A 13,079-nucleotide genomic window follows, 5' to 3' on the forward strand; every position below is an offset into this window, starting at 1 on the left:
ACAAAAGTGACCACAAATTTTGTGCCAAAAGCACGAAGTTGAATTTGATCAAGCTACAAGTTACGTACTAATAGGAAATCATTCTGATCAGTTCTCTGAATGGAAACCGTACAGCAAATTAAACCGAATTTGAATTGGTTTTGCTTATTACGTTCGACTGAAAATCAAACGGAAATGACCTGCCAAAGCAAAAAGCGATTCATGAAGCCGAAAATATATTGCTCCGAATCGTTTAAAGAGAGAGTTTCCCAAACATTGCGAAAACGATAGTTTGCAGCAAAGACCTTGAACATTGCCAAACTGTCAACCTTCGTTGAAGACAACGGCACAAAATCGAAAACTCAATTGAAACACTCAGAGCTCAATTACAACTAGTGGCAACCAGTATTCCAAACAGTGGAAGTAGAGGTATAGAATGCGTCAAGGAAGGCTAATCGCGACCTTTTGCGAAGGGACGGAATATACGAGAAATATTCTACAAAAACAGTTCTTGATTATTGGAATGCATCATGTGCTACGGAAAATTGTGTTTTTACTTGTTAGCTGTCGGTACTGGAATGCCACTGAAATTCATCTGCCAATGGCCTTCCCCAAGAGGGCCTTTGAGAGCAAGTATTCCCATTCACTCTTATGATAGTTGACAACTTCGGACCAATTCAACTCATGTTATACTCCATTAACGTTCGTTTCAATTGACGCTGATGCCTATTTACCGGAGGAAAGCGGTAAATATTTACCTACCAACCAGAACAATGCAAATCGAAGTTGTCCAGTCTTTGAACGCAGAGTCATTCAGAGCAGTGTTTTGACATTCGCAGATGAGAAAATGACCTGTATGAATTACTCGTCCAGGAACCAGAAATGAGTAAACATAATGTTATTGATGCTCCTTTAGTTAACTTTTTTAAACTTTAAATGAATTTCTGAAGTAACGCAAATGCTTTGTATTTTGAACACCTAGTGATTTTTATCAAGAGCAGTTTGCTCTCAAGAAGACAATAATTTGATTCTTCATCAGTTTTACTCCATTAACGTTCTGTTTTACTGTATCTTGAAATCGGCAGAGTTATATGTTGAGTTTTGCTGTATCTTGAAATTTGCAGAGTTATATGTTAATTTGAGATTTCTTAGGCACGAAGTTAGCAATAAATCTGTTATTGACCGAAGCCTTACAACCTTCAGTAGCAGATACAACATAATTTATCACTAAGTATTTTCTGCACTTCAATCAGTGTATTGTCACTCCTTTAAACAACTGAGCTACTAAATCTGCGAAACTGTCGAGATTTCAGTTCAACTTGTAGCACTTGTAGATCATGCTTGCATAAAGCTCGAGGCCCAAGCTGTTGAGATTGGCTTTCGCTGAGGGTCTTGAGCTGGCGCACGAACTAAAAGAATGGATAAAGACAACCAAAAACTATAGGAAAAATAGTCAAAAACTAAACCAAGTTGTTTGTCTCAATAATTTTCATGGAATGGTCAATTTCCAAAACTTTTCTTTGGCATTTGAAATCTAGACACCGAGAGATTTGAAATGATATCGAACGCGCCGTCACAATACGTTTAAAAATTTCATGAGGCCGTTCTTTTAGCTTAGTTCAATCAATTACATGTATGAGATAGTGAATTTTATTTCGGTCTTCATGTCCTTTTGATGCAGTCCTGTCTGCTGCTTGTCATTTGAGCAGCTAAATTTTTGTCTCAAACTTAGCAATAGTTTACCTACCTATACAGCTCGAAAACTGTCCAATGATGCAGTCAAATACGAAATGCAGTAAAACTTTTTTGTGTTTAGAAGCCTGTAACCAACTTAGTGCCTGGATCAAAAAAGGCTTGCGCATAGTTTATATTTTTATTTGTAACGATCAATTTTGTTTTGGATGTTTTGCTCAATTCTGTACAGCTTCCCATAAAAGTTACTCTGCATTGCTTTTGGTGTTCCGCGTTTTTTCCCCACTTTTTATGACGTAAAAGGTGTTTCTGATAGCAACCATCGATTGCTAAAAACTTGTTGGATTTTCTTCAGATTGCTTGTCGGGGTTTTTAAAGCCTTTTCACAATCCAAACCTTTTCACGGTTTCACGATAATTTTAAACTTTTTCCCTAAACTTATGTCTCCTACACTTTGTTCTCTAAACTTATATCTGAAGCGAATTAATTCAAGAGAATCTGTTTTTGCTTTAGTTCAAGTTAGTATAAGTAAATGTTTGGCTGCTTAATATTGCGAGCTGAATCGTTTCAAAGAATTTAACATTTGGATTTCTCACGTTTTTGAACGAAGTCTGGCTATTAATGTTTCCACAGAAAGCATTACGAGGAGGAGACTCTGGCAGTGAGTCGAGAGTTGCAGAAACTTCAGAAGACTACAGCAAAGCAAAGACTCTGCGCCCTCATTAGAGATGAGTTGGTATTAGAGGTCACGTCCGAGCTAACCAGGGAAGCAATTGACGAGTACTTTGAAATTGACAGACTGGCCAATGCGAAAGGTAAGAACACTCGCTCTAATCATAAAATCATTATTGCTCCAAGAAACTCAAATTGCTATAGATTTAGGATTTTTAACACATGGTAAGATAATATACTTCAAATGTGGCCAGAAAAAGACAGTCACCAATGGGAGTGGAGTAGATAACTTGTTTGGGTAAATAATAAATGTACACAGATCAGAATAAAGGTTACAGTCAATAATAAATTTTTGCAGTACGATATATCTTTTGCGAATGAAAATTAGAGGTTCGCCGTTTGCTCAATTATGAAAATAATTTCTGAAATATTCCGTATATCTTTTGAATACCACAAACCTGAATTGGTGAAGTGCATTTGCCATATAGATCTTGTGGCCTTTTGGTTTTGCTAATATCAAATTGTGTTTTAGGTGAAGAAAAAATTCTTAGCTTAAACAATTTTTTCCTTATTTTTTCTATTTTCGAATTATTCACTTAATTCTTCCTTTTTTCAGGCTTTCAAAATAGTGTTATGGTCAATTGTTTGATTGGAGTTAAACAACTAAATGTTTCATAGCATACATTCTTATAAATCAAAGTTATCAATTTTACAGGTTTTTGTAGTTTATTGCTCATATTTTGCAGTGCCTTTGGGTGTCGCGTTGGTGCTCAATGAATCAGCAGGAAGTGGTTCGTAGGGCTTTTGGGAAAATTTACTGAGAGTTCTGAATTTTTAGAGAAAGTTATTAAAAAATTAAACTTTTTGACTCGGTTTTTCTGCCTTTTCGAAATATGTCATTGATTTTTCCCATCATTTGATGTTCATTTGTTGGTCAAAATTAAATTTTACTGGACAACTTATTAAGCAATGCTTGTGGTGTCGATACTTATGCAAATTTCCAAGGAAATATGTCTGCTTCTTTACCTGATAATTTCTTTCCCCTGTATGTGTTCCCTCCGTTTGTTTGTTTCAAATTGAATGGTATAATAAAGTAAATAGTTTTGTCAGTTATCATCTCTAATGCTTATTGAAACTCTGATACTAGCTCTTTTATGCCCTCATTATTGAACAGGACTATGGATAACTACGGAATGGCATCGAAATAGTTCGCACTTTTTTCAAAATGTGTATTTCTTTCTGCAATTTTAATTCCAATCAGGTTTTGGGAATCAGTTTTCTGGCAATTTTCTGGCAATGTTCTTGGTATGTTTTATTTATTAACGTAGAAACTATGGGCAAAGGTTTTTCTCGATTGTCTTTGTTTACAACCTTTAGTTTTTTTTGGTGCTTCATCAGATGTGAAGTATGTTCATTTTTGGGTTGCTTTCTTCGCATGTTTGTGTTCTGTTCTTTTCAATGCTGCTCCAGTTTTTGATGCAACTGTTCGTAGTCAATACTGTATTGGCTAAATTATAAATTACATTGATCAGTCTTGAAAATGATCATCCAAAAATTGGATGTTTTGTGCACATTAGGACCATTTTAGTCTTCTGTTGGTTTCACATTTTTGGTAAAGCATTTTTCTAAAGCTACTTTTTTGCTCCCATCCAACTGATTATGCATACGTGATATTCAAATCAGAAATTATTGCAAACTCCTTTTTTGTCGTCTGAAATGAAACCATTAGAAACAACTGTACAGATAGCTTTTTTAGTACTCCCTTTCTTTTTGTTTTTTGTTTTTCTTTGGATCAAATGGCTTTCAAAGTTATCATTTTGCTGGTTTTACTGTGGCGCAAGAACTCACTAATTAATTTTTATCTGATTTCTACCTTTTTCTTTAAATATTTGCAATTATTGTGAGCTATCAGAGGATCAGCCCTTTGCTCGCCTACCGCTTAGATACAAAATATGGCTTAGAATATTATGTGAAATTTTGATTAGCTGAATGGACGGGCAATAAAATAAAAATTTGTCGAATTGATTTCAGCTGTAGGAAAATTCAGGCGAAAAAATGTAAATTGTTGACTGTATTTTGTTACGCATTTTCTAGTGGAGACAATTATTTGAATATTAGGGGCATGTCACTACTTTATATTATCAAGTGGAGTTTCATAAGCCACTCTTATGTGTTGTAATTAGCGTTCGCTTACATTCCACAAAATCTGAGTTGAAAATGTTTGCGAAGTTTGTACTAGAATTATAATTTAAATTTTGGCTAATATGCCATTCTCCATAAAAAACTTTACGAAAAGTTTTCTATTGTGAGAGAATCTTATACTGGCATTTTTATGCTGGTTTATTGACTGTAGAGATAATTTTTCGGGTGGAGCATGTATTTAATTTTGTTGTGCTTGTTTTTCGTATTGCTAGATTTTTTGGATATATTGGAATTTTTGTAGATGTTTTTATTTGTCTTTTTAAAGTTCCCAGAATGTTATGGAAATTTGCCACATTTACAGTTTATTCTAGCAGTAGCTGTTTTTTAACTACGGGTTTTATTAAAATTGGAAATGCTACTGTTTAAGAGAAGTAATGTTGACATTTCAGTTTCCACCCGAACTTAACGCCAAGTCATTATCAGTACTGGGCAAGTCTAATTCCAAGTCTAAGTATCAGTACTGATTCAGAGCTATGATCACAACACATTTAAGACTTGTCAGACTTGGCCAAGACTTGGCAAGTCCTAATCCAAGTCTTGGCCGAAACTTGACAAGTCTTAATCCAAGTCTTGGCCAAGACTTGCCAAGTCTTAATCCAAGTCTTGGCCAAGACTTGCCAAGTCTTAATCCAAGTCTTGGCCAAGACTTGCCAAGTCTTAATCCAAGTCTTGGCCAAGACTTGCCAAGTCTTAATCCAGTCTCAAATGGCCGAAAAAAAAGGTCAAAAATAGCCGAAAAAAACGTCAAAAATAGCCGAAAAAACGTCAAAAAAGGCCGAAAAAAAGGTCAAAAATAGCCGAAAAAAACGTCAAAAATAGCCGAAAAAACGTCAAAAATGGCCGAAAAAAAAGGTCAAAATAGCCGAAAAAAACGTCAAAACGGATCGAAAAAACGTCAGAAACGGCCGAAAAAAAGCTCACAAATAGCCGAAAAAAAACGTCAAAACTGATCGAAAAAACGTCAAAAACGGCCGAAAAGAAGGTCAAAAATAGCCGAAAAAAACGTCAAAACTGATCGAAAAAACAACAAAAACGGCCGAAAAAAAGGTCAAAAACGGCCGAAAAAAAGGTCAAAAACGGCCGAAAAAAACGTCAAAAATACCCGAAAAAACGTCAAAAATGGCCGAAAAAAACGTCAAAAATAGCCGAAAAAACGTCAAAAATAGCCGAAAAAACGTCAAAAATGGCCGGAAAAAAGGTCAAAAATAGCCGAAAAAAACGTCAAAAATGGCCGAAAAACGTCAAAAATGGCCGAAAAAAAGGTCAAAAATAGCCGAAAAAAACGTCAAAAATAGCCGGCAAAGCTTGCAAAAAAAATCAACAGGACCTCAAAAAAGCTAAAAAAGCTGTTTTCCTATACTCAGTTAAAAAAGAGTACTACAACACTGAATTGGCCGCAAGCGACCAAAAAGTATAAAAACACCGACAAAATTTAAAGACATAATTTTTTTAAATTAAAGACATAAAAAAAATAGAGGCATCGTATTCAAAATATAAAGGCATCAGAACTGATTTTTTTTTCGTTTTTGACCCAGAGAAAAATTAATCAATTTTTAAAGGCAAGTAAAGTATTATTAGACAGTTTTTGGGTCAAAACGAAAAAAACAGCTAAAGAAAAACACGAAAAAGAAAAATAGAGGCATCGTATTCAAAATATAAAGGCATCAGAACTGATTTTTTTTTCGTTTTTGACCCAGAGAAAAATTAATCATTTTTTAAAGGCAAGTAAAGTATTATTAGACGGTCTTTGGGTCAAAACGAAAAAAAAACAGCTAAAGAAGAACACGAAAAAGAAAAATAGAGGCATCGTATTCAAAATATAAAGGCATCAGAACTGATTTTTTTTTCGTTTTTGACCCAGAGAAAAATTAATCATTTTTTAAAGGCAAGTAAAGTATTATTAGACGGTTTTTGGGTCAAAACGAAAAAAAAACAGCTAAAGAAGAACACGAAAAAGAAAAATAGAGGCATCGTATTCAAAATATAAAGGAATCAGAACTGATTTTTTTTTCGTTTTTGACCCAGAGAAAAATTAATCATTTTTGAAAGGCAAGTAAAGTATTATTAGACGGTTTTTGGGTCAAAACGAAAAAAAACAGCTAAAGAAGAACACGAAAAAGAAAAATAGAGGCATCGTATTCAAAATATAAAGGCATCAGAACTGATTTTTTTTCGTTTTTGACCCAGAGAAAAATTAATCATTTTTTAAAGGCAAGTAAAGTATTATTAGACGGTTTTTGGGTCAAAACGAAAAAAAAACAGCTCAAGAAGAACACGAAAAAGAAAAATAGAGGCATCGTATTCAAAATATAAAGGCATCAGAACTGATTTTTTTTTCGTTTTTGACCCAGAGAAAAATTAATCATTTTTTAAAGGCAAGTAAAGTATTATTAGACGGTCTTTGGGTCAAAACGAAAAAAAAACAGCTAAAGAAGAACACGATAAAGAAAAATAGAGGCATCGTATTCAAAATATAAAGGCATCAGAACTGATTTTTTTTTCGTTTTTGACCCAGAGAAAAATTAATCATTTTTTAAAGGCAAGTAAAGTATTATTAGACGGTTTTTGGGTCAAAACGAAAAAAAAACAGCTAAAGAAGAACACGAAAAAGAAAAATAGAGGCATCGTATTCAAAATATAAAGGAATCAGAACTGATTTTTTTTTCGTTTTTGACCCAGAGAAAAATTAATCATTTTTGAAAGGCAAGTAAAGTATTATTAGACGGTTTTTGGGTCAAAACGAAAAAAAAACAGCTAAAGAAGAACACGAAAAAGAAAAATAGAGGCATCGTATTCAAAATATAAAGGCATCAGAACTGATTTTTTTTCGTTTTTGACCCAGAGAAAAATTAATCATTTTTTAAAGGCAAGTAAAGTATTATTAGACGGTTTTTGGGTCAAAACGAAAAAAAAACAGCTCAAGAAGAACACGAAAAAGAAAAATAGAGGTATCGTATTCAAAATATAAAGGCATCAGAACTGATTTTTTTTTCGTTTTTGACCCAGAGAAAAATTAATCATTTTTTAAAGGCAAGTAAAGTATTATTAGACGGTTTTTGGGTCAAAACGAAAAAAAAACAGCTAAAGAAGAACACGAAAAAGAAAAATAGAGGCATCGTATTCAAAATATAAAGGAATCAGAACTGATTTTTTTTTCGTTTTTGACCCAGAGAAAAATTAATCATTTTTGAAAGGCAAGTAAAGTATTATTAGACGGTTTTTGGGTCAAAACGAAAAAAAAACAGCTAAAGAAGAACACGAAAAAAAAAATAGAGGCATCGTATTCAAAATATAAAGGCATCAGAACTGATTTTTTTTCGTATTTGACCCAGAAAAAAATTAATCATTTTTTAAAGGCAAGTAAAGTATTATTAGACGGTTTTTGGGTCAAAACGAAAAAAAAACAGCTCAAGAAGAACACGAAAAAGAAAAATAGAGGCATCGTATTCAAAATATAAAGGCATCAGAACTGATTTTTTTTTTCGTTTTTGACCCAGAGAAAAATTAATCATTTTTTAAAGGCAAGTAAAGTATTATTAGACGGTTTTTGGGTCAAAACGAAAAAAAACAGCTAAAGAAGAACACGAAAAAGAAAAATAGAGGCATCGTATTCAAAATATGAAGGCATCAGAACTGATTTTTTTTCGTTTTTGACCCATAGAAAGATTAATCATTTTTTAAAGGGAAGTAAAGTATTATTAGACGGATTTTGGGTCAAAACAAAAAAAAACAGCTAAAGAAGAACACGAAAAAGAAAAATAGAGGCATCGGATTCAAAATATAAAGGCATCAGAACTGATTTTTTTTCGTTTTTGACCCCAAACACAAATTCTTGTCTTTTAAGACGAAATTGGTTATGATTTAAACTGTTTGGGGTCAGAACGAAAAAGCCAAAGAAAACGAGAACACACTAAAAAATATGACTATCGTGTTTAAGAATAAAGTCATCAGAGTTAATTTGTTTTCGTTTTTGACCCCAAACACAAAAATGCTAGTCTTTTAAGACCAAATTGATTATGGTTTAAGGTTTTTGGGGTCGGAACGAAGAAAAACAGAAGAAAACGAGAACACAGTAAAGAAACATATGAAAATCGCGTTTAAAAATAAAGTCATCAGAGTTAATTTTTTTTCGTTTTTGACCCCAAACACAAAAATGCTTGTGTTTTAAGACGAAATTGGTTATGATTTAAACTGTTTGGGGTCAGAACGAAAAAGCCAAAGAAAACGAGAACACACTAAGAAATATGACTATCGTGTTTAAGAATAAAGTCATCAGAGTTAATTTGTTTTCGTTTTTGACCCCAAACACAAAAATGCTAGTCTTTTAAGACCAAATTGATTATGGTTTAAGGTTTTTGGGGTCGGAACGAAGAAAAACAGAAGAAAACGAGAACACACTAAAGAAACATATGAACATGGCGTTTAAAAATAAAGTCATCAGAGTTAAATTTTTTTCGTTTTTGATCCCAAACACAAAAATGCTAGTCTTTTAAGACCAAATTGATTATGGTTTAAGGTTTTTTGTGGTCAGAACGAAAAAAACCGAAGAAAACGAGAACACACTAAAGAAACATATGAACATCGCGTTTAAAAATAAAGTCATCAGAGTTAATTTTTTTTCGTTTTTGACCCCAAACACAAAAATGCTCGTGTTTTAAGACGAAATTGGTTATGATTTAAACTGTTTGGGGTCAGAACGAAAAAGCCAAAGAAAACGAGAACACACTAAAAAATATGACTATCGTGTTTAAGAATAAAGTCATCAGAGTTAATTTGTTTTCGTTTTTGACCCCAAACACAAAAATGCTAGTCTTTTAAGACCAAATTGATTATGGTTTAAGGTTTTTGGGGTCGGAACGAAGAAAAACAGAAGAAAACGAGAACACAGTAAAGAAACATATGAAAATCGCGTTTAAAAATAAAGTCATCAGAGTTAATTTTTTTTCGTTTTTGATCCCAAACGCAAAAATGCTTGTCTTTTAAGACCAAATTGATTATGGTTGAAGGTTTTTGGGGTCAGAACGAAAAGAAAACCGAAGAAAACGAGAACACAGTAAAGAAACATACGAACAACGTGTTTAAAAATAAAGTCATCAGAGTTGATTTTTTTTCGTTTTTGACCCCAAACACAAAAATGCTAGTCTTTTAAGACCAAATTGATTATGATTTAAAGTTTTTAGGGTCAGAACGAAAAGAGAACCGAAGAAAACGAGAACACACTAAAGAAACATATGAACATCGCGTTTAAAAATAAAGTCATCAGAGTTGATTTTTTTTCGTTTTTGACCCCAAACACAAAAATGCTAGTCTTTCAAGACCAAATTGATTGTGATTTAAGATTTTGGGTTCAGAACATAAAAACATCAAAGAAAACAAGAACACACTTTAGAATCATATGAACATCGTATTTAAAAATAAAGACAATAGAGTTGATTTTATTTCGTTTTTGAACCCAAAAATGAAAATCCTAGTTTTTCAAGACCAAATTGACTATGATTTATTTTTTTTGGGGTCAAAACGAAAAAAAAATCAAAGAAAACGAGAACACACTAAAGCAACATATGAACATCTTTTGCAAAGATTTCGATCGCAATATCTTCTTTCATAAATTTGCTCGCTTCATTTTAATCGCAAAACTGGCGAGTGCGAGTGCAACATCTTCTTTCGCAATAATTTTGATCGCAAAATCTTCTTCCGCAAAACTTTGATCGTAATATCTTTGTTCGCAAAAACTTCGATCGCAGTATCCTCTTTCTCAAAATTTGATTGCAATATCTTAATTGCTATATATTCTTTCGCAAACGATTGGATCGCAATAACTTCTTCCGCAATATATTCTTTCGCAAAAGTTGCGACCGCAATATCTGCTTTCAAATAAATCGTTTGCAATACTTCAATTGCTATATCTCTCGCAAAAATTGTTTGCAATTATTTTAATCGCTATATCTTCTTTCGCAAACAATTTGATCGCAATATCTTCTTCCGCAATATGTTCTTTCGCAAAAGTTTCCACCGCAATGTCTGCTTTCACATAAGTCGTTTGCAATACTTTAATCGCTATATCTTCTCTCGCAAAAATTGTTCGCAATATTTTAATCGCTATATCTTCTTTCGCAAACAATTTGATCGCAATATGTTCTTTCGCAAATATTTCAATCGCAATATCTTCTTTCGCAAAATTTATTTGCAATAATTTCGATCACAATATCGTCTTTCACAAAAATTCTGACCGTAATATCTTTTGCAAATAATAATGGTAAGAGTCAGAAAACGAATAGGAATAAGAACAAAAACAAGAAGCAGAATAACAAAGAATACAACAATTAGAAGAAGAATAAGAACAAGAACAAGGAGAACAAGAATAAGAGTAACAGAAAGAATAAGAATAATAAAAAAACAATAAAAATAAGAACAATAACAAGAAGAATAACAACAGCAACAATAATAGTAATAGTAATTACAATAATAATAATAATAATAATAATAATAATAATAATAATAATCGTAAAAATAATAATAATATATTAATAAAAACAAATCAAACAAAATTTGCGAAAGATATTGCGATGGAAGTTTTTGCAAATGAAGATATTCTGATCAAAATAGAGCAAACAAATTTTGCACAAGATGCTGCAATAAAACATTTTGCGAAAAATGATATTGCTAACGAATTTACGAAAGAAGGTAATGGGATCAAAATATTTCCAAAGATATTGCAAAACAAGATACTGTTTATCAAAAACTTCGACCGCAATATCTTCTTTCACAAAAATCTTGATCGCAATATCTTTTGCAAATGACAGTAATAAGAAAAAGAATACGAAAGCTGAGAAGAATAAAAAAAGGAACAAAAACAAGAAGAATAAAAAATAAGAATATAAGCACAAGAACAAGAAAAAGAGAAAGAATAGGACGAACAACAAAAAAATTATAATAAAAGTGAAATAATAATGGGAATAATAAGAAGAATAAGAAGAATAAAATTAATAATAATAATAATAATAAGAATAAAGAAAATAATAATAATAGTAATAATATTAATAATAATAATGATGACAGAAATAATAATAATAATAAAATAATAATAATAATAATAATAATAATAATAATGATAAGAATAAAGAAAATAAAAATAATAATGATAATAGTAATAAAAATATTAATAAAAAATAATAAAAATAATAATAATAATAATAATAATAATAATAATAATCACCCTTTGTTCTATCTGTTCCAGCGGATCAAATGTTGCTCCATCTTCTTCCCCTAAAGAAAGAAAAACACAAGGCAGAAGATTGCAATTACAAAGAAATCTTTTAGAACAACCACAAAGGAAGAGTTCAGATAGCTCAGTTTTTCAGAAGCTCATATTTAAAGCTCAGTTTTTATAGTAATTCACCAAAAGAGTCAACTAGAATGCTTAAACAGTGCTGCATCATGTGATTGAGTCCATTTTTGGTGTGCCGAAGCTGAAACTTGTCTCTACACTTCGCGTCAAAGTCGCTTTTCTTTGTAAGTCTCGGGCTTTTGTATCTATCTTTAAGCTTTTCAGCTAAATAAAGATTACTTTTAGTCCTCAGATCCGGATCGAATTCCGCTCTGGGCAAAAAGCCACTGAATCTAACAATGAGCGGATGCAGCGCTTTAATGACATATTCAAAATTTCTACAGATTTCGTCAACTTTCGATGAGTTTAAATCGTTGTCACCGCAAATGATGAAAACGTGAGTGTATTTCAGAAGATCACTGGTCAATGTTATGAGATGAATGGATCTCCGGCCGCCCTGGCAATTATAAGACGGGCTGCAAAAAGCAAGAGAAAAGTCAGTAAATTTACATGACAAAGCCAACAACATAACACAATACTTACGGATAACGGCGAACGCGCTCATTTAGAGCAAGCAGCCCCTCAGCATCACGGAGATTAGAATCTCCGACGAATACGATTCTTGTCTAAGGAAAGAGAAACAATACTTAACATTAACCTCAAAGAAAATCATATAATAAGATATCGTATAAATTTATACCTCAAGAATTAAAATATATCTCAAAGAAAGTCAAATTGAATCTGACAACCCATAACTTGCGTTATGAGTCTAAACATTCGAAACCATTACTTGTGTAATAGCTTCAGGCAACAGGAGGAAATTAACTTGATTTTAGGCATGTTTTGAAAATTATACCTCAATACTTAGCATTTAATTCAAAGAAACTCAAATTGAATGTGACGACCCATAACTTGCGTTGAGTCTAAACACTAGAAACCATTACTTGTGTAACAGCTTCAGGCAACAGGAGGAAAGTAATTTGATTTTAAGCATATGTTTTGAAATTTGTAACTCAAGAATTAACATATATCTCAAAGAAATTCAAATTGAATGTGAGGACCCACAACTTCCGTTATGAGTCTAAACATTCGAAACCATTACTTGTGTAATAGCTTCAGGCAACAGGAGGAAATTAATTTGATTTTAGGCATGTTTTGAAAATTATACCTCAATACTTAGCATTTAATTCAAAGAAACTCAAATTGA

General features: G+C 32.3%; 1 protein-coding gene across 1 annotated transcript in view; it reads left to right on the top strand.

Annotated features, from left to right (window-relative positions):
- The window catches only part of LOC142334523 (uncharacterized), a 48,392-nt gene that overhangs the window by 17,081 nt on the left and 18,232 nt on the right, over nucleotides 1-13,079 (top strand). Inside the window, exon 3 of the mRNA XM_075382622.1 lies at nucleotides 2,305-2,486. Within this exon, the coding sequence (XP_075238737.1) occupies nucleotides 2,305-2,486 (182 nt within the window). The remainder of the gene's footprint in view (nucleotides 1-2,304; nucleotides 2,487-13,079) is intronic.

This window comes from Convolutriloba macropyga, chromosome 2, assembly GCF_964194025.1.
Source record: "Convolutriloba macropyga chromosome 2, txConMacr16.3, whole genome shotgun sequence".
Classification (NCBI taxonomy): domain Eukaryota; kingdom Metazoa; phylum Xenacoelomorpha; order Acoela; family Convolutidae; genus Convolutriloba; species Convolutriloba macropyga.